The sequence below is a fragment of the Sciurus carolinensis genome, chromosome 9, assembly GCF_902686445.1.
Source record: "Sciurus carolinensis chromosome 9, mSciCar1.2, whole genome shotgun sequence".
Taxonomy (NCBI): Eukaryota; Metazoa; Chordata; class Mammalia; order Rodentia; family Sciuridae; genus Sciurus; species Sciurus carolinensis.
In genome coordinates, this window is record NC_062221.1 from 71787701 (window position 1) to 71808893 (window position 21193).

Genomic DNA, 21193 nt, shown 5'->3' on the forward strand with positions numbered 1-21193 from the left:
TTCATAGTAGCATTCCTCCTATATGCCCACATGTTTTAGAGGAAAGATGAAAACATTTGATTTGGTTCATGGCCTTGAACTATCACTACCTCCTTCATGTGTATTGTTAGTTCTGAATTTCAGATGGATAATGATTCATTTATTTTTGTTTCTAAGCAAATATTATATCTACCTGCCTTTAAGGAAAACTTTTCATGTTGTCAGCAGGTACGAGCTATATTTGCAGTGTGTAGTGATGGAAGAGTTAATAAACAGTCTCTAAGATTCTGAAACTATTTAAAGAGAATAAACTCTCTTATATTATGAAGTCCTGTATGTCTTATAAAAAATTTACAGAAGTTTTTAAACATTTTCTATCAGGTAATAGTTGGTGGTGTAGCAAGCACATCACAAGATATGCAGACTTACGCTTCTTGCACGTTTTTGGCTGCAAGTATGAAAGAAGGGAAGCAGGAATTTCAGAGAAATAAAGATTCTGTCCAACTTGGAGCAATCGAGGCCTGTGTGATGTGGCTACTAGAAAATGAATTCATCCAGATTACAGAAGCCAGTGATGGAACAGAAGGTATATATGAGTAGTTCTCTGTTGAAATTTACTCACTTTTTCCTCTTGTACTCACTTTTCTTAAATCTTGTTCATAAAAGTCTACAATGTTACATAAGATTCTGTTTGTAAAATTTATCAGAACTGAGAAGGTTAATATGGAATACAGAGAGACAATGTTTTGTTTTATTTTATATTATTTTTAACATTTTGCTCCTATATTTTTCCACTCCCAAACCAGGAAAGGTGTATCATCCAACACATCTTGGTTCTGCTACTCTTTCTTCTTCACTTTCTCCAATTGATACCTTAGATATTTTTGCTGACCTCCAGAGAGCAATGAAGGGTTTTGTTTTAGAAAATGATCTTCATATTGTCTATCTGGTAAGTTCTGCCTTTTTTTTTTTTTTTTTTTTTTTTTCGGTGCTGGGGATCGAACCCAGGGCCCTGTGCTTGTAAGGCAAGCCTTTACCAACTGAGCTACCTCCCCAGCCCTAAGTTCTGCCTTTTTAACTTTTATTTTTTTGAAAAATGGAAGAAAACATATATAGACTCTTGGAGCTTCAAACCATACTTAGGGAACATCTTGTCTGTTTTCCCTGACCTGGTTATTAGTGATGGGAATAGCAAAGGCAAGGAGAGAATTGTTTAAAATGAGCTAAATGTTCAGTGGCCTTTGAGTCTATTTTCTCCAACCTTTTAAAAAGGGATTGAGATCGTTTATAAAAAATGCTCATTTTATAATATGTAAAAGAAAAGCAAAGGACAAGGGATATCAGAAAATTAAAGATTAAGATCATAATATAAAGCTCATGAACAGTTAAAGAGGCATGCTGTTACATCATATACAGTTACTCTTATCAACTTTGGTTCTGAATTTTCCAACAACTAAAGGAGAGAGAAAAACTTTATTAGTCACCATATTAAAAGGTACAAAGCATTATGTTTATTTCCTAAGAGACATTTCCTAAAATGACATTTCCTAAAATGACATTTTCCTAAAATGACATTTTATTTCCTAAAATGACAGTTGGGGATTTATAGTCTTGATAAATCTCTATAATAAATGCAAAAAGGAATTTAAAAAGTTGGTTTATATTACATCATTTTGATAAAATTTTGATAAGAATTAGGTAAAGTAGTATTTGAGGTCATGTTTTCTAGCAAGAACTTGAGTTGATAGTAATAGTAATTTTATCAATTAAGAGCAGAGACATTCACTTTGGTAAGCAATTCAAGAGAGGTAAAATGGAAATTTTCATTAGAATGAAGAAGGCTTATCAGGGAGTATACTTTAATAAAAAACTATATAGTGAGCAGAGGGGAAATGTCTAGATAGTGTCTTTCTCACAAACATATGTAATACATGGACAGTAATGGCCTATGGACAATTAATGGACTGAAAGTTCTGTGCTCTAAAATGTGACTGGGAAGATTCTCTTAGAAGATCTTACCAATAATCTACCATGGTCTTGAAAATAAGTCTAATTTATCATACAGTGGCCAAATTTGTGAGTTTTAGGGTCAGACTGCCATAATTTGACTTTTGACCTAATCACTTAACCATATACCTTGAATCGATTCTTAACCTCTCTCAAGATGCTGTTTCCTTATTTATAAAATGGAGATAGTAATAATACCCATCTTAGGGCTGACAGTCTTTGATGAATGTTTGACATCTTAGTAAATATTAAATACATTTTATCTACTTTTTTCCTAGTAAATTCTCCCATAAAAATTATGTAAGTCATTTGCTAGATCACCTAATTACTCCTATTCCCTCTGTGAAATAAAGACTGATGGCAGGCATTGGAATGCTGAATGCTTATGGCGAGCAGTGTGCACTTCTCTTGCTGCTTGAGTTATATGCCCTTCAAGAGTTAGTTTCATTTGTTCCCAAACTTGCTCATGTGGGTTTATGTCTGTGAAAATTAGGCTGAATGCATGTTACTAAAAAGAAAAATTGCTGATGAAATATGTAAGGCAACTATAAAAGCTCTGAGAAAAACTTACAAAGCTTCACATGGGAAAAAACAGAAGGATACTGCTTATAGATTATTTTGCAGTTATCTTTAATTTCTAAATTCTCTTTACAAAGCAGAAACTAGATTTCTTAGACAGTGAATTGTGAGTGTGGCTTAACTAAGAAAACAATGATAAATTCTAGTAGACCTTATAGGAAGGTCTTGACTCTAGCTCAAACTATTAGTAAATAAATAAAATTTATGTTTTAGGTTAAAAATATTTATACTTTGCATATTCTGTTTTATTTTCTGAATATTTTAAAGATTAACAAGCAGTAATATATATTCTTCACTTTCTTTCTTTTGTAGATGACGACATCATACATACGTTGTTCTATACCCTCTTTTTGGTTTTCCTTAACAATATATCTTGGAAATCACTCCATATCAATTTATGGAGGTTTTTTCTTTTTATGTTTTAGTTATATTACTGTTGAATGGGTGCATGTATGTTGTTTATTCAATCAGTTCTCTATTGATGGACATTTGGATTATATCCAATATTTTGTTAGGTCAAACGATGCTGCCATCACACAGTGTTTGTTATTTACAAAGGTTTATCTCTGGCACAAACTCTCAGAAGTATGAGATTGCTGGCTAAAGTAAAGGACAAGTGATTTTGGCTTTGCACGATTGCCCACCATAGAATCTGTATCATTTTCCAATTTTACCAGTGAAATATGACAGTATTTGTTTTTTGCACAGCCTTATAAAAATAGATTATATTGTGAAGATATAGAATTTCTGAATGTAGTTTTAATTTATATTTAATTTAAAATGTACATAATACATTTACATTATGAGTAAATTTGAACATTTTTCATATGCTTAAGGGCAGTTTGCTTCCTCCTCCCAATGAATTGTTTATGTATTTTGCTCATTTTTCTATTGCATTTTTTGGACTTTTTTATAGTAGGGAGATGATTGCTTTGTGGTATAAATGGAAAGTATTTTCCTCCTGTTTAGTCACTTTTTTGCCTTTGCTCATTGTGTTGTATCAACTATTCTAAAAAAGTATAGCTAAACCTGAGAGCTTTTGAATTAAAAAGAAAGTCTTCTTGCTCTGAAATCCTTAAGGAATTCTCCCATATTTTCTTCAAATGTAGTCCTTTTATTTTGAACTGTGCTTCATTTGGAGTTTATTCTGAAATATGATTCTTTCATTTTTTTCTTTTTTTCCATAATGGTTATCTGCAGTTCTAGGATCATTTATTAAAAGGTTCATTTATTCACAATGATTCAAGATGACAACTTTTATCTTATATATACTAATTTCCCTTTGTATTTGGGTGTATTGCTAATTTCTACCTGCAATTATATATATATATGTATATATATATATATTTTTTTTTTGAGGGGGGTCTGGTAACAAACCAATTTGACTGATTTGTGTGGTAGTACCTCTGTTTCAACTAAAAGCTTTTATCATATGTTTATGAGGTACAACTGTTTTCCCTTCCTTGCTTTCTTTTTTCAGTGTTTATAGGTATGCTTGTTTACCTTTTAACATAATATTTAGAGTTGTTTATTTTTATTGGTATCATTAAATTTTTATCACTAGTAATTATACTAGTAATAAATAATAATAATATAATAATGTAATAAATTATAATTATACTAATTGAAGTTAGTATTAATAATTGGTGTGTGAACATGAGGGGATTTCCCTTTTCATGTCGAGTTGCCTTACTCAGGGGAAATGAATGTTCCTCTAACTTGTTTAAGTCTTTTGGGCTCACAAGGATATTTTGAAGATTTTCTCAGATTTTGAACATTTATTTATTTTTTAAACAACTGCATTATGATACAGTTCATATACAACATCTTTATGGTAGATGTATGTTTCTTGAGGATAACCCTAGGAACAAAATTGCTAAATCAGATGGTAATTCTATTTTTAATATTTTGAGAAACTTCCAACTGGTTGTTTTTTTTTTTTTTTTTTTTTTTTTAAATGACTGTAGAATTTTACATTCTCACCAGCAAGTCTTGGTCTCCAGTGTACAGAGGTGGAGCTTTTAGGAAATGATTGGATCATGAGGGCTCCAATCTTAACAGATTAATCCATTTGATGAATTAATAATTTGGACTATTGGGAGACGTTGGGAACTATAGGAGGTAGGACCTAGTAGAAATGATTGGGTCCTTGGGGGCATGCCCTGGAGGACTATATCTTATATCCTAGCCTGTTGGGGGCTATGCCATGCGGACGGCGCAGGGATGGTGCCTGGCAGCTAGCCAGAGGTTGCTTTGATCACATCAGGTGGTGAGGAGCACACCCAGGTGATTTGTCATTGGCAGTATCCAGTTAAGTCCACTCACACAACGCGTGCACAGGTGTTCCCGAGTGTTCCTGATCGTGCCTGCTCATTTTGACCTTTACCATGATTGGGCAGCTAGCTCCTCGCCTAATCTTTGCATAATTGGCGTCAGCCCTACCCTTCACCTCCTGGAGGGGATATAAGCCGGCTCTCCTCCATCGCTGGGGTTCGAAGTTTGAGGCCCCAGGTTTGAGCTTGGAGGTTCCAGTTCGAGGTTCCAGTCCCCGGGTTTCCTGAATCTACAATAAACCATTCCGAATTCACAAGCCTTGCTACTCTTTTGTCCCCCGTGCCAAATTGACTCCGCTGGACAGCGTCACTAGCCCTTCCTTCCTTTCTCTCTCTCTTTTGGCTTCCCTTTGCCATGTCCTTCTGCCATGATGTTCTGCTTCACTTGAGGCCCAAAGCAATGGATCCAGCTATCCAGGGACTGGAACCTCTGAACCAAAATAAATCTTTCCTCCTTCAAGTTGTTTTTTCCCAGGTATTTGTTACAGTGTTAAAAAGCTCACAGTGTCTTAATTTTTTTGTTTTTTTTTTTTGATTATGACAGATTTAAACCCAGAGGCTCTTAACCACTAAGCCACATCTTTTTATTTATTTTTTTTTAAATTTGAGACAGGGTTTCACTAGGTTGCTTAGGGCCTTGCTAATTTGCTAAGACTGGCTTTGAACTTGTGATCCTCCTACCTCACACTTCTGAGCCACTGGAATTACAAGTGTGTGCCACTGTGCTCAGCTCTTTTTGCTTTTGATTATGTCTTTAGAAGCATAAAGTTTTTTTTTTTTAAATTTTGATGATGTCCAGTTTTTATCAACTGTCTTCTATTGTTGCTTGCACTTTTGATGACAGCTAAGAATTCATGAGTAATCCAATGTCAAAAGATTTGTTCCTATTTGTACCTTTGAAGGGTTGTGATAGTTTCAGCTTTTACATTTAGTTGTATGATTCATTTGATTAGTTTTTATGATTGGAGTAAAGAAGGTGTCTAACTTTATTCCTTACAATGTAGGGAATATCTGGTATCCCAGCACCATAGTTGAAAACACTAAAAAAAAAAAAAAAAAAAAAAAAGAAAACACTATTCTTTCTCTATTGACTTGTCTTGTTATCCTAGTTGAAATCAATTGACTAAAGAGTGAGGGCTTGAGCTGGGGTGTAGTGGGGCAGCTCCATGGTAGAGTGTGTGCTTAGCATGTGCAGGCCTGAGTTTCATCCCTAGAGCACCCCTGCCACCTGAATGAGGATTTATTCTGGACTTTCAGTTTTAATTGATTGATCTATGTATCTATTCTTATATTTATGCTATCCTGTTTTGGTTATTGTACCTTGGTAGAAAATTTTGAAATAAGGGAGTATTTGTCCTTCAACTTTGTTTTTCCTTTTCAAGATTTTTTTCTAACAACCTAGAATGGTAAAATATTCTAGATTTCTTGCATTTCTTATGAATTTTAGGATCAACTTGTTAATTTCTTCAACGAAGCTAGCTGACTTTTGATAGAGATTGTCTTGGATCTTTAGATCAATTTGGGAAATATTATCATCTTAACAATATTAAGTTTTCGTATTCATATGCATGGGTTGTCTTTCCATTTATTTAAATCTTTAATTTCTTTAAAGTTTTATAATCTTTTGTTAAATTTGTTCCTAGGTATTTTACAGTTTTGAGGCTTCTTTTTGTTGCATCTATTATAAATGGAATTGTTTTCTTAATTTCTTTTTTTGTATTATTTATTAAAGTTACAGAAAAATGTTTCCTTTTGTATATTGCTATTATGTCCTATAACACATTGAATTTGAAATATTATTTCTAATATTTTGTTGGGTTCTTGGGATTTTTCAATATTCTGTATACAGGATCATGTCAGGTGCAAATATAGATATTTTTATGTAGATATTTATTTTTCTTAAGCCAGTTTTGGTAGTTTTATTTCCAGAAATTTTTCCATTTAATCTTCTTCCTATTTAATCTAGATGTGCTTTATTTCTTTTGCTTGCTTACTTGACCTGGCTAGTACCTCCAATAAAATGTGGAATAGCGATGATGAGAACAGGCATCTTGTCTGTTCTCATCTTAAAGGGAAAGTCTTTCACCATTAAGTATGTGGCTATGGCGTTTTTTTTTGCGGTTTGGCTTTATCAAATTAAGGAAGTGTTAGATTTTGTCAAGTTTTTTTCTGGATTATTGACATCACATGGTGTTTGATTACTCGATACTCTAATAATTAATTTTTCTGGGGAAGTCCAACTTGGTCATGTTGCATAATCCTTTTTATATGTTGCTAGGTTTGGTTTGGCACTATTTTGTTGAGAATGTTACATCTGTATTCATAGGATATGCTGGTCCAAGTTCTCTTTCTCTTGATGTCTTGGGTGACTTGGGGATAATACTAGTTTTCAGAATGAGTTAGGATGTTTTTCCCCTCTTCTGATATTTTTGAGAAGAAATCACCAAGGATTGCATTCTTATCTAAAGTGCCACCAGTCAAGACATCTGGGCTTGAGCTTTTCTTTGGAATAAATTTTTGATGATCAATTCAGCATCTTTACTTGTTAAAGGTCTATAGAGATTTATTTTTTCTTGAGCCAGTTTTGGTAGTTTATTTCCAGAAAATTTTCCATGTTATCTGTGTTATCCAATTTGTTGACTGTGAATTGTTCATAGTGCTCTCTTATAATTCTGTTTATTTCTGTAAGATCAGTGATAGCTCTTATTCCTATTCCTTTTTTCTTTTGTTGTTATTGTTAAACTTGTTACAAATCTAAGTGTTACAAGCCTAGCAGTGCATCATTTGTAATTTATATCATTATACATCTTTAAAGAAGCTGACAGAAATATATAGAGTTTGTTACATTAACATCCTATTTACTGTTTCTTTTGATTTATTTATATGAATTTCAGTTATCATCTCTTATTATTTCTTTAGTCCAATGCAGCTTTGCTCCCTCCTGCCTCCTTTAGGCTGTTATTGTCAAATATATTGTACCCCAGCACCTATTATGGTCCATCATTTTTATCCTTCCCCCACTGCCTTTTTCTAGGTTCTGGTAACATCTCTTTTCTCCACTTCTTGAGATGATATAGTTGCTTTTAAAAATCAATCAATAGAAGAAAAAGGAATTATGCAATGATAATTTTTTTTTATGTATGCACACAGTTACTTTTATTGACTCTCTTTGCTTTTAGTGTGGAATTGAAATACTGTTTGGAGCTATCTTCCTTCAACCTGAAGAGCTTTCTTTTGTATATAAGACAAGCATGCTAGTAAAATTTTGTGTTTTTGTTTATCTAAGAATATCTATTATGTCTTCAGTTTTGAAAGACAATTTTCCTTCTGTAAAATTCATGGTTGACAGGGTTTGTTTTCTTTCAGCAGTGTAACTGTGTCTTCTCATTGTTCAGAAGTTAGCTTTTAATCTTACTAGGTTCCCACTGTATATGATGACTTGCTTTTTTTCCCTTGCTGCTTTCAATATTTTATCTTTTAGTTATTTAACATTTTGGCTATGATGCATCTTGGTATGGATCTCTGCATTTATCCTATTCGGAGTTCACTGAATTGTTAGATATGTATATTAATGTTTTTCATCAAATTTAGTATGTTTTTAGCCATAATTTCTACAGGTATTTTTTCCATTCCTTTTTGTCTCCTGGATTCATTGTGCATATGTTGGCAAACTTAAAGTTTACCATTTTTCTCTGAGATTTTGTTCATTCTTCCTTTCCTCTTTGGAATCATCTCTACCAATCTAATTTCGTGTTTGCTGATTCCTGTGTCATCTTGGGTATATGTTGACGCTCTCTGTTCATTTTAGTTATTGTTTTTTTCAACTGTAAATTTTCATTTGACCCTTATTTTAATAATGTTCTCTTTACGCATGCTTTCTACTTGATGATCTATTACCATCATGCAGTCTCTTATTTGTGTAAGCATGGCTTTCTTCTGTTCTTCTACCATACTTACCACATCTGCTTTGAAGTCTTTGTTTATCCTAAAATCTGGACTCTCTCACTGGTATTTCTTTTGCTTTGATTTCCCCCCTGTGTTTGGAATACATTTTTCTCTTTCTGTCATGTGTTATAGTTTTTTGTTGAATCCTGGACATTTTAGATAATATTCAACTCTGAATACTGATTTTCTCCTTCCCTCATCTCTTCTTTCTTTTTCACTGATTCTTTCTTGGCAATTATGCAGAATACTTAAGATTGTACCTAGAGTGTGATATTGAGATTAGATGTGTATAAGATTAAAGACCTGGGACCTATGAAATCCAGTTTGTATCCTTGGTGGTGTCTTTCTTTTGTATCAGTGGTGAGTTGTTGTGAATAAATGTTGTTTCCACTTAATTTAAGGTATCATCAAAAATTTTATAAATCCCGAGACCTTTGTCTTTATTATGAAATTCGTACTTGTAGATTTATAATTTGTTTCTTTGTAGTGCAGTAGTGTTTCTTCCCCTAGTGTTGGCGATTGGACCCAGGACCTTGCACATGGGAGTCAAGTGCTCTGCCACTGAGGCACATCCCCAGCCCTCTGTAATGCACTAGTTTTTAGCTAATGCCTGATGTTTTTTCCCTTCAGGTGACACCTATGTTTGAAGACTGGACCACTATTGATTGTATCGATTTTTTTTGTTTATGGGAAAAGTTGCCAACTTCTATGAAAAGGGTGGCAGAGCTAGTAGGAGTTGAAGAAGGGTTCTTGGCTCGCTGTGTGAAAGGCAAAATTGAGGCCAGAACTGAGCGACAGCCACCGGCAAAATGGCCATCCACAAAAGGTAAACATCTAGGAGCCTGGACTCAGTGTACCTAACACAGTGTCTGGCTAACAGAAGGTGTCAGTTTGTTGTGATAAATTTTATTGTCAACAAATAAGACTTTTGCTGACTACAGTAAATTTTCAGTTTCTTGTGTTTACTGAATTTATAAATATTTTAGTTTCTTCTTGCACCTTATAGTTTAGCAACCACTACGAATGAAGATCTTTTAGAATGTCAATTTGCCTTTCTTAGGAAGATATGAATCAGAACTGTCAAATTACTGTGGATTCACTTGGAATTATGCTTTGTAGCACCCTTTGAAGTAATTCATTACCACTAGGAAGAGATAACTAAAGATTCAGATGGGGAAACTTGTAGTCTTTTAGCTTCTTCGAAATGTAATAAAATTATTTTTAATATAATCTATAACACATTCAAGTGTAATTTTTATAAGGATTTATATACTTGAATTACTTGTGTCATTGGTACCTTTCAAATCAAAACCAGATGTTATAATCAGATTCATTTTATTTGAAATGTGATTAGATGATATATCCATGTATCATCTTCTTTTAATTTTCTGTGCCATTGCATTTCTTGAACCGAGTCTTATTTCAAATTAGTTAGCAGTATTGAAACATGAAAGAGTTTGTATACTGACATTAGTTCCTTGCTTTATTACTGCTACATGTCAACACTTACTTTGTAAACAGTGATTTCTGTCTTTGTCCACTAGCCTATTTCCTATTAGGAATCTTCCTGGACGTGTGTAAACCCTCTGATGTTTTTTTTTGGTTCTTAGTTGTTTTGCAACCACTATTGTGCTTTTGTAGTAGACATAAGTGATCTCTTACCATACTTTTGGTGATTTATTTTTAGGTTTTTCACCAGTCTTGTGCTATTAGACTTAATAAGTGAAATTCCTTTAAAGGAAATAAATCAGAAATATGGATGCAATCGTGGACAAATTCAATCTTTGCAACAGTCAGCTGCTGTTTATGCAGGTCAGTTAAAGGCTTTACATTGATTCAAGATGTGGAGTGAGGTTGCTAAGATTACTTCAAATTCCATTTTATTATAAGCCTCTCTCTATTGGTATAATTTTATGTAGTCCCTGTCATCATCAGGAGATCTAAAACTATGGTTCCTCTGGGCTCAGTAATCCTGCTAACTAGACCAGTGGCCTAATTCCCCCTCTGTTCATTAGGAAACTGCTGACTATTGTTCTGCTTTCTGGTTGGTTGGTTTGTTTTTATTTCCCTTCCTCCCCTCCCTCCCTCCCTCCCTTCCTCCTTCCTTCCTTCCTTCCTTCCTTCCTTCCTTCCTTCCTCCTTCCTTCCTTCCTTCCTTCCTTTTTCCTGTTGAAAGAAGAAATAGAAGTGAACTTCTCAATGGTCTCCCTTTACTCAAAGTACGGAATCAACACATATTGTTGAGAAGGAGAATGTCAGACGGAATGCAATTTCTGGACTCCTGTCATAAATATTTATCTCTTCTCTTTTTGTTTCTTTCTATATTTTTTATTGGTGCATTATGGTTATACTTAATGGTGGAATTTGTTGTTAAATATTCATTCATGCACACAATATAGTAATATAATTTGATAAATATCATTCCCTAGCATTGCCCTTTTTCTTCTGCAGTATTTTCTCTTCGCTTAGGAAGCACTGGTATGTCAATATATGAAACCCATGTTCTATAAGCTAGGCAAACAAGGAATTCTGGGTCTGATTTTATCAAGGGGCCTTCAAGCCCTTAGGAAAAAAACACTGGGCTACTAGAAGATGCGTATATTTTTATGAGCAGGAGTTTTCATTGTGATTGAAGGTGTGTGTATATAAAGGAATGCTGAGGGGAAGATGGGGGCAGAAGGTGGTAAGAGGGATGAACTCTCCAACTCACTGGCATCAAAGACCTAAGACTGCCTTTAGGATTAACGTTCTCGTAGGCAAGTGACTCAATGACATGGCACCTGGCTGCTCTGATGCTTTATTTTCCATAGGGTATAGCTGTTTAACTGGCAGCCTTCTTTGAAGAGAGTAACAGAGAATTTACTCTTTGTAGTTCTCTCAGCATTTGAATATTTAAATCAACTTTCTTCCTCTAGGTGGAAAGAGATCCTCACCTGTTTTTTAGAGTTCTTTCTTAAGAAACTGAGGAAGAAGCTGGTCATAATGGTGCATGCCTGTATATCAGCTATTTGGAAGACTGAGGCAGGATTACAAGTTTGAGGCCAGCCTTAGCAACTTAAAGACTGGCTCAACAAAGGGCTGAGGATGTAGTGCAGTGGGCTCTAGTTCCAGTACTGCCAAGAAAGAAGAGAGAAAATTAAGGCAGAGAGGAATGGATTAGTGTGAGGACTTTTTGTTTTCTTTGTGTTTATGTGCTCTGCCTTAATTTTCAAATGTTAAATTTAGGTTTAAGAATTAATGAGAGACATTTATTTGGTTTAGCACATTTATTGTCCATTTTGCTAGGTCCTGTTCTCCATTAACTTATCCCTTGGGCCTTGTTAAATCTTACAATTCTGCAGGAAATAGCATAAACAATATGAAAGAAGTATATGTAAAGAAATGGAGAATTTGTGTATAAGGAATTTTTTTATTATGGTGTTTTTATTAGTGCATTATCAATTCAACACTTTTTCTATCATCTAGGGATGATAACAGTATTTTCCAACCGTCTGGGCTGGCACAACATGGAACTACTACTTTCCCAGTTTCAGAAACGGCTCACATTCGGCATTCAGAGGGAGCTGTGTGACCTGGTTCGAGTATCCTTACTCAATGCGCAGCGGGCCAGATTCCTCTATGCTGCTGGCTTCCTTACTGTGGCAGATCTTGCTAGAGCAGATGTTGCTGAGGTGGAGGTGGCTCTGAAAAATGCTGTGCCTTTCAAAAGGTGAGGAAAGCCCCTTTACTTATAGGGTTGTAAAATGACAAGGTTATGAAATGTCATGTCACTTCATAACAGATAATGAAATTAAATAATGATAATGATGTAAAGTATTTTCCTCTGAATCTCATGACATACTTGGTATAAATGGAAGAAAATGTGGCTACTTTTTCCTCCTTGAAGGTTACTTTTCATTTTGTGTATTTTACAAATATTGCCTGATTGAAAAGTCACTTCTAAAAGGATTATAATTCTATTCTGAAAAGATTGAATGAAAATATGATACCAATGCTTTCTGCTTTGATGACTTTTGATTTTCATTACATATCCAGGGCTCATCTTACACTTTCTTCAGTCAAGAGCATTTTAAAATGCATTCTTTGCAGATGTTCTTCAGAAAACTAGTTCTTCCAAACAGTTTTTGAGAAGAGGATTCCTTGACACATTTTTGTGTGAATGTAGGGTTTAACCAATTTATTGTATGGTCTGGACTCAGCATATAATCAAGAAATAACTGAATTACTTTAACTGCCACTGTTGGAACTTGCTCTAATATGAACTCATTCCAATATGAAAATCAAGCAGATTCATAGCTATTTAGTTACTTTCTGATACTAATAGTTTTATTTTCAGGTACCTATGTTTTTTTAATAAATCAAAGCATCAATCTCTTCTCCAGTTCAATGTTTCTTTCTTCCCACTCATTTCTGTCCTAACCAGGGTGTGGAAACTTGCAACGTGTTGGAAGGGATGGGGGCTTAGTCTTTTGCTGTCCTCTTGGAGCTTACATATCTCCTCCTCCATGTACTGTTTCTCTTTGGTAATCTTTGGTAATCTCTTTGGTTCTCTTTGGTAATCTCTTTGGTGGGAAGAAAGGAGGCGAGGTCAAGAGGCAGAAAATCTTCGATGGAGATACCTGTTTCGGTATCTCTGTTAGACTGGATGCTGACTTGTGTCCAAATTATGGCTCTTTCTCTCCTGGGATATCTTTGTGGTGTTTTGGGATGTGACTTTTCACTACACCCTCACTGATGAGAACCCTAATGCTGAAGAAGTTGCAAGCTGTCTGTATCCAAGGAGGAGTGTTATAAGGAGGTCCATGCAATGGTGTCAGGAAAGTCAGGATTATGAGTTTGATAAACACCGGCTCTTTTTGAAAGTGTTTTCTACCAGAAGGGCCTGTGTCTATCTAAAAGTAAGAAGGCCCCTCAGAGTCAGTGATAATTGCAAACACTTGTAAACTTTAACTGTGATAGCGTTTTTCATGTTACTATTTTTATCTGTTCTCTGGTTGTAAAGCTCATTATATTTTAGTGGTCTGTTTCAATTTTTTTTCTCCTAAACCCATATGGTTTTGGTGTGTGATTTTCGTAGTGCCTGAGGTTTTTAAGGGGTACATATGGTGTCATAGTAGAAATTTTTGGTCTTATTTTTATTTCATTAGGGTACTACACATTTGTGCTTATTTCAGATAATTTAGTAATTTAAAAAGTTTAACAAATTTAAAGAAAACATTTTTGGAATATGCTTTTCCATGTTTTCTTTGGGGGCGGGGTACCAGGGATTGAACTCAGGGACATTTGACCACTGAGCCACACTCCCTGCCCTATTTTGTATTTTATTTAGATACAGGGTCTCGATGAGTTGCTTAGTGCCTCGCTTTTGTTGAGGTAGCTTTGAACTCGCAATCCTCCTGCCTCAGCCTCCCAAGCTGCTGGGATTACAATGCTTTCTACTTTTAAAATAATGTATTTAACCTTTTCTTAATAACTTTGTCAAATTAGCTAGGTCCTTTGTCATTCTTCTAATAGTAATTAGTTTATTGTACATTAGTGGTATATTTTAGAGCTATTAAAATGTGTAGACTTTCAATCTGTCATGCATTGCTGCTGTGCTCTGTGATTTGTAACTTTGTTTTTCTGTCATTTTCCTGAGTGTCAGGCTACCAGCTGATTAACTGGTATTTCTCATTGCTGTTATTTTCAGCAGTCTTCCGCAGTTCTGTCGCTAGGACACAAACGCTGAAGATTAAAGGTCTCCAGCTTTTTTTGTCAGAGTTCACCCCAAGCTATTTGAGGATGAGGTCTCTGGTTTAGAATTAGATAGACTTCAGCTGGAAGTCTATCTAGAGTGTGATTTAAAACCAACTTCTAAAAGTGCTAGTTACCTCTGGGTCTGATTTTCATAGAACCTTTGGAAATATGTACTGATGGTTCCTGAGGTAAAGAAAATCAGGTATGGAAGAATCTTTACATGTAACAACATACCACAAATGATCCAAATCTTTTAGGGAGGCATCTAAAGGCAGAACCCATTTTAAAAAGTTCACTGAAAAACAGTGTTATTTGTAAGCACATTGCTTCTATTTTATAGTAAGGTTGTTGCTGCAAAGGTTATGTCTCTTCTGAAAGGCTAGCACCTGTATTGATCAAAATTAGTGATACTGTTTAGCAGGACAAACCAACATTATGTGCCTCATGTAATACCATGAAGACATAGCATTGCTTTTTAATTGTTTTAATAAATGACTTTATTTTTAATCAACAAATAAAGTTGTATATACTTATGTACAACATGAAGTTTTTAAATACATATATATCTTGGAGTGGCTAAACATACATTTTCTGTGGTGAGAACTCTTAAATCTACTCTCAGTGATTTTTAAAGAATGCAATACAGTATTTTACAATACTCCTGGAATATTCTTACCCAAAATGTTGAAAATGAATTTAATCATAAAGAAACAAATTGGGGTGCATTCTCCAAAATAATTCACAAGTCCTTTTTAAAATATCAAGATCATGAAAGACAGACTCAGGAGCTCTTTCTAATTAAAATGGACTAAAGAGATAGGGCAACTAAATGTACCACCTGATTCTAGATTGGGCTAGAAAAAGAACGTAAGTGGAGCAATTGGTGAAATTGAATGAAGTGTCTGATACTTATAGTATTGTATTAATGTTACTTTTCTGAGTAGAAATGGATGTATCTGGTGGTATGGCCCCCTTTTTCTTTTAGTGCTTAGTGCATTAAAATCTACAAAACCTACTGGTGTTCAAATCATCTCCAATATTTTCATCATCACCAATAATTTGCAATGAATTTACCTTGCGCATATATATTTTTCACATCATTGGAAATTCTTCATCAGAATAGATAATTAGACATGGAAGTCCAAAAGGTAAGTGTGCAGGTAGCTTTATTAGATATTCAGAATTGCTCTGCAAAAGGGTCAGGACCAAGTGGCATTTTCCCCAGCAGTGTTCCGCTGGAATGCCAATTACCCAAAGCCTCAACAACTAAATCAATGTTTTGTTAGAGTTGTTAATTTCCACCAGTCTCCAGGTGAGAAATTGTATCTCAATGTGATTATAATTTGGATTTATCTGATTGTGAGTAATGGCAAATATCCTTTCACATGTTTCATGACCCTTTTACTATCTTTGCAAATTATCTGATTAGATCTTTCCATATATATCCACTGGATTTGAGTTTTTCCTTCTCCCTCTTAAAGAATTTTTTTCAAAGTGATCAATATTTTTAGCCCTTTATTTGATATGTGCATTTGAAATGTTTTCCCACAATGTATCAATTATTTTTGACTTTTATTGTGTTTTGACTTTTATTGTGTTTTTGACAGGCAGAATTTAAATATTTTATCAATTTATTTTTATCAGTCTTCCAATTTTTGTCTCTGAATTGAGCTATAGTTTGAAAGCCTTTCCCTACATCTGTATGCTGAAATTCAAGAGAAAATGACTTTTTTTTTGAAGTTTCCATTTAGATTTTAGATGCATTTAGAATTTAATTTTGTGTATGGTCTAGATGTTTTGTGTGAAGTCTAGATATTTTTATCTTTTTCCCACTTATTAAAAAGTTTATCTTTGTCCCAGTGATTGGAAGTACTGCCTTCCTAACAACAAAATATTCATATGTACTTAGGTCTGTTTCTGAATTCCCTGTTCTTTTTGTCAATCCATGAGCTAGTATCATGCTCTTAATTGGAAAGACTTTGTATACACTATGTTTTAGTGTTTGATAGGGCAAATTCCCCTTTAAAGTTTTTCAACATTTTTCTGGCAATTCTTATGTGTTTGTTGGCATGAAGTTTAGAATGCCTTGATGTTATTTTTATTGAGATCAATTAAAATTTTAGAATTATAGATTTTTATTAATTTTTTGAGCATTATAATTATACATAGTGGTCAGGTTCATCTGAACAAATTTGTATTCATGAAATTTGATTTTGGTTCATGTCCCCTTGCTTTTCCTTCCCTCTTCCCTTGCCCATTCTCCTTCCTTTACTCTACTGGTCTTCCTTTCTTTTATTGATTTAGTTTTGATTGGTTCTTTCTGCTTATATATAAAGGTGAAATTCCTTGTGGTACATTTAGATATGTACATAACATTATTTTAAAAAATTCATTCTGCATTTTCTCCCCTTTGTCACACCTCTACTCTGCCTCTCAGTCTCCTTCTTCTAATCTTCCCCATATCTTTATGATATTCAATCCTTCCCTCTCCTTTTCTTTATTTTACTGTAGTTTCAACTTGTGAGAGAAAACCTTCAACCCTTGATTTTCTGAGACTGACTTATTTACTTAGCATGATATTCTCCATTTTTATCCATTTACCAGCAAAGGCCATGATTTCACTTGTTTTACTTTGTTCCATTGTGTATATATGCCACAATTTCTTAATCCATTCATCTGTTGACAGGCATCTGAGTTGATTCCATAATTTAGCTCTTGTGAATTGTGTTGCTGTAAACATAGAGGTGGCTGTATCACATAGGATGATGGTTTTAGTTGTTTAAGATAAATACCAAGGAGTGGGATAGCTGAGTCCTATGGTGTTTCCATTCCTAGTTTTTTGAGGAATCTCCATACTCCTTTCCAGACTGGTTGTACTAGGCAGCAGTTCCATCAGGAATGTACAAGTGGAACGTTTTCCCCAACATCCTTGAGGGCATTTATTCTTGGCTTGTGGTCTTGAGAGCTGCCATTCTAACTGAAGTGAGATGAAATCTTAGTGTAGTTGTGATTTACATTTCTCTGGTAGCTAGACATGTTGAACATTTTTTCATATATTTGTTGTGCGTTTGTGTTTCTTCTTTTGAGAAATATCTGCTTAGTTCTTTTCCCATTTATTGATTTGGTTATTTAGGTTTTTTTGGTGTTAAGTTTTGTGAGTTCTTTATATATTCTGGTTATTAATCCCCTGTCAGAGAAGTAGCAGGCAAAGGTTTTCTCCCATTTTGTAGGCTCTCTCTTCATGCTCTTAATCATTTCTTTTGCTGTGAAGAAGCTTTATAATTTGATGGATTCCCACTTACTGATTCTTGGTTTTATTCTTGAGTTTTAGAGAGGTATTATTAAGGAAGTAAGCACCAGCACCAACATGATAAAATGTTGACTTATGTTTTCTTCTAGCAGTTGAAATATTTCTGGTCTAATTGGTAAGTCTTTGATCTACTTTGATTTGACTTTTGTGCAGGATGGGTGAGAGGGGTCTAATTTTATTCTTCTCTGTATGGACATCCAGTTTTTCCAGCACCATTCATTAAAAAGACCTTGTCTCCAACATACATTTTTGGCACCTTTGTCAAATTTCAGATGACTATAAGTATTTGTCTTTGTCTCTATGACTTGTATTCCCTTGGTATTCATGCCTTTTTTGATACCAATACATTGCCGTTTTTGTTACTTATGCTGTGTAGTATAATTTGAGATCAGATATTATGATTCCTCTAGCATTGCTCCTTTTGCTTAGGATTCCTTTTGCTATTATGGGTCTCTAATGCTTCGTGAATTTTAGTACAGTTTTTTTTTTCTTATCATATGAAAAATGTCCTTAGTATTTTGATGGGCATTGCTCTGAATCTGTATATTGCTTTTGGTAATACAACTGTTTATAATGGTAAATTTTTCTATCAAGCACATGGGAGGGCTTTTCATCTTCTAATGTCTTCTTCAATTTTTTTCTTTGGGGTTCTCTAATTTTCATGGTAGAGATCTTTCACATCCTTGATTAGATTTATTTTCAAGTACATTTTAGGGTGTTATGAATGGGACAGGTTTTTGATTTCCTTCTCAACAGAATCACTGTTGGAGTATAGGAAAGCTATTGACTTACAAATTAGTCAGTTATTCTGGTACTTTGCTATATATGTTTATCAGTTCTAATATCCCAGTAGAGTTGTTTTTTTTTTTTTTTTTAAGTCTTCTAGGTATAGGATCAAAGATCAGTAAACAGTTAATTTGAGTTTTTTCTATTCATATCCCTTTAATTTCCTTCTCTTGCCTCATTGCTCTGGCTACAGTTTCAAGAACAACGTTGACTAGAAGTGGTGGCAATGGATATTCTTGCGTTTTTTCCTGATTTTAGAGGAGATAATTTCAGTTATTCTCTATTTAGTATCATGTTGACTTTGGGTTTTTCATTGATAGCCTTTATAATTTTGAGGTAAATTTTTTTCCATCCCTAGTTTCTCCAGGTTGTTATTGTAAATGGGTGCTGTATTATATCAAAGGCCATTTCTACATCTATTTAGATGATCATATGATTCTTGACCTTAATTCTATTAATGTGATGAATTACATGTTTTGTTTTACATATGTTGAACCAACCTTGTATCACTAACATGAAACCCATTTGATCATGTTGTACTATTAATGTGTTTTTGAAAGTATTTATTAAGTATTTATGTATATTTGTTCAGTGGGGATATTGGCCTGAAATTTACTTTTCTTGATATATCTTTGCCTGGTTTTGGTACTTGGGTTATACTCACTTCATGGAATGTATTTGAGAGTGTTCCCTCCCTTTTACTTTTATGGAATAATTTGAGAATGAGTGGTGTTAGCCCTTTCAAATGGTCTGGTAGAACTTAACTGAAAATCCATCTGGTCGTGGACACTTTTTTGTTGGAAGGGTTTAATTACTGTTTCAATTTCATAACTTGATATGGTCTGTCTGGGTTTTATTTATCTTCCAGGTTCAATTTTCTCAGGTCATATGTGTCTAAAATCTTGTCAATGTCTTCTAGATTTTCCATGTTGGAGTATAAGTTCTCAAAATAATCTCCAATGATCTTCTGAATTTCAAAGTATCTGTGGTGATAGCTCCTTTTTCATCTCTAATTTTGTTAGTTTGGGTCTTTTCTCTCTTTCTTTTTGATTAATTTGGCTAAGAGTTTGTCAATCTTATTTACTTTTTTGAGGAACCAAGTCTTTGTTGCACTGACCCTGAGTATCTTTTCAAATTTTCAATTTCATTAATTGTGACTCTGATCTTTATAACTTCCTGTCTCATATGGTTTTCAGAATTAGTTCTTCCTTTTTACTGTCTTAAGGTAAATCATAAGTTTATTTTGTTGGAATTTTTTTTTTTTTTTTTTTTTTAGTGTAGGCACTCAGTGCTATAAATTTTCCTCTTAGAATTGCTTTCATACTGTCTCAGAGATTTTGATATGTTGAATCTCTGTTTATATTTGTTTTTATCTTGATTTCATGTCCCATTTCTGCTTGGATCCATTCTTCATTTAAAAGGGTATTGGTCAGTCTGCATATGTTTACGTGGGTTCTATTAATTTTTTCTGTTAATTTCTAGTCTCCTTCCATTATGATCTAATTGGATGTACCAGATTATATGTGTTTTTTAGTATTTGATAAGACTTTAATTCTGACATAGAATAAGGTCTATCTTGGAAAAGGTTTCATGAGATACTGAGAAGGTAAATTCAGTTGTTTTGCAATGAGTTATTCTGTATTTGTCTATGAGATCCATTTGATTTATAGTATTATTTAGGTTTGGTCCATACTTATTGATTCCATGCTTTGATGACCTATTAGTGATAAGAGCGAGTTAAAATCACCCAGTATTATCATATGGGGTCTATTGGGGATTTAATATGAAGGACTATTTTTAAATGTAATCAGGTACACTGACATTTAGGGCACATATGTTTGCTATCATTATATCTTCTTGTTGGAGTAGTTCCTTTAGAAAGATGTAGTGTCCTTCTTTGTCTCTTTGAATTAATTTTTGCTTGAAACCTGCTTTGTGAGATTAATAGAATAGCTTTTTTATCTTGTTTTGAGATAACACTTACATGGAGTATAAATGTCTTTGCCAAGAAGATGAGTCTGTTGCAAATAGCATACAATGGGATCTTGTTTTCAAATCCATTCTGCTATCTATATCTTTTAATTGGGGTGTTGAGGCCATTTACATTCAGTGTTGTTATGGATATGTTTGTGGTTGCCTGCTAGTTTTATTTGTTTACTATATTAAATTATCTTAATTTTCATTTAATTGGATGCTGATTTCATGATCCTCATCAATTTGGGAGCTTTGAGATTTATTTTTGGGTACCTCTGTGTGTAGTTTAACATTGAGTATATTTTGTTGTACAGGCTGGTGGCTATGAATTCTTTAATTTATCCTTGTTATGGGGAATATTTATTTCCTGATCAATATTGAAAGAGAGCTTTGCTGATTTAGGAGTCTTGGCTGGCCATTGTTTTCTTATAGAGTTGGGAATATCTCAATCCAAGCCCTCTTTGATTTTGTGTTTGAATTGAGAAGTAAGAAATGAGCCTTATTGGCTTGTCTCTAAATGTGACTTGACATTTTTTTTCTGGCA

The 21193-nt window shown here is 34.0% G+C and overlaps 1 protein-coding gene across 1 annotated transcript in view; it reads left to right on the forward strand.

Annotated features, from left to right (window-relative positions):
• The window catches only part of Polq (DNA polymerase theta), a 162029-nt gene that overhangs the window by 71235 nt on the left and 69601 nt on the right, over nucleotides 1-21193 (forward strand). Inside the window, 6 exon segments of the mRNA XM_047563134.1 lie at nucleotides 361-565; nucleotides 786-928; nucleotides 9474-9641; nucleotides 9644-9669; nucleotides 10531-10655; nucleotides 12309-12552. Coding sequence (XP_047419090.1) covers nucleotides 361-565; nucleotides 786-928; nucleotides 9474-9641; nucleotides 9644-9669; nucleotides 10531-10655; nucleotides 12309-12552 — 911 coding nt within the window.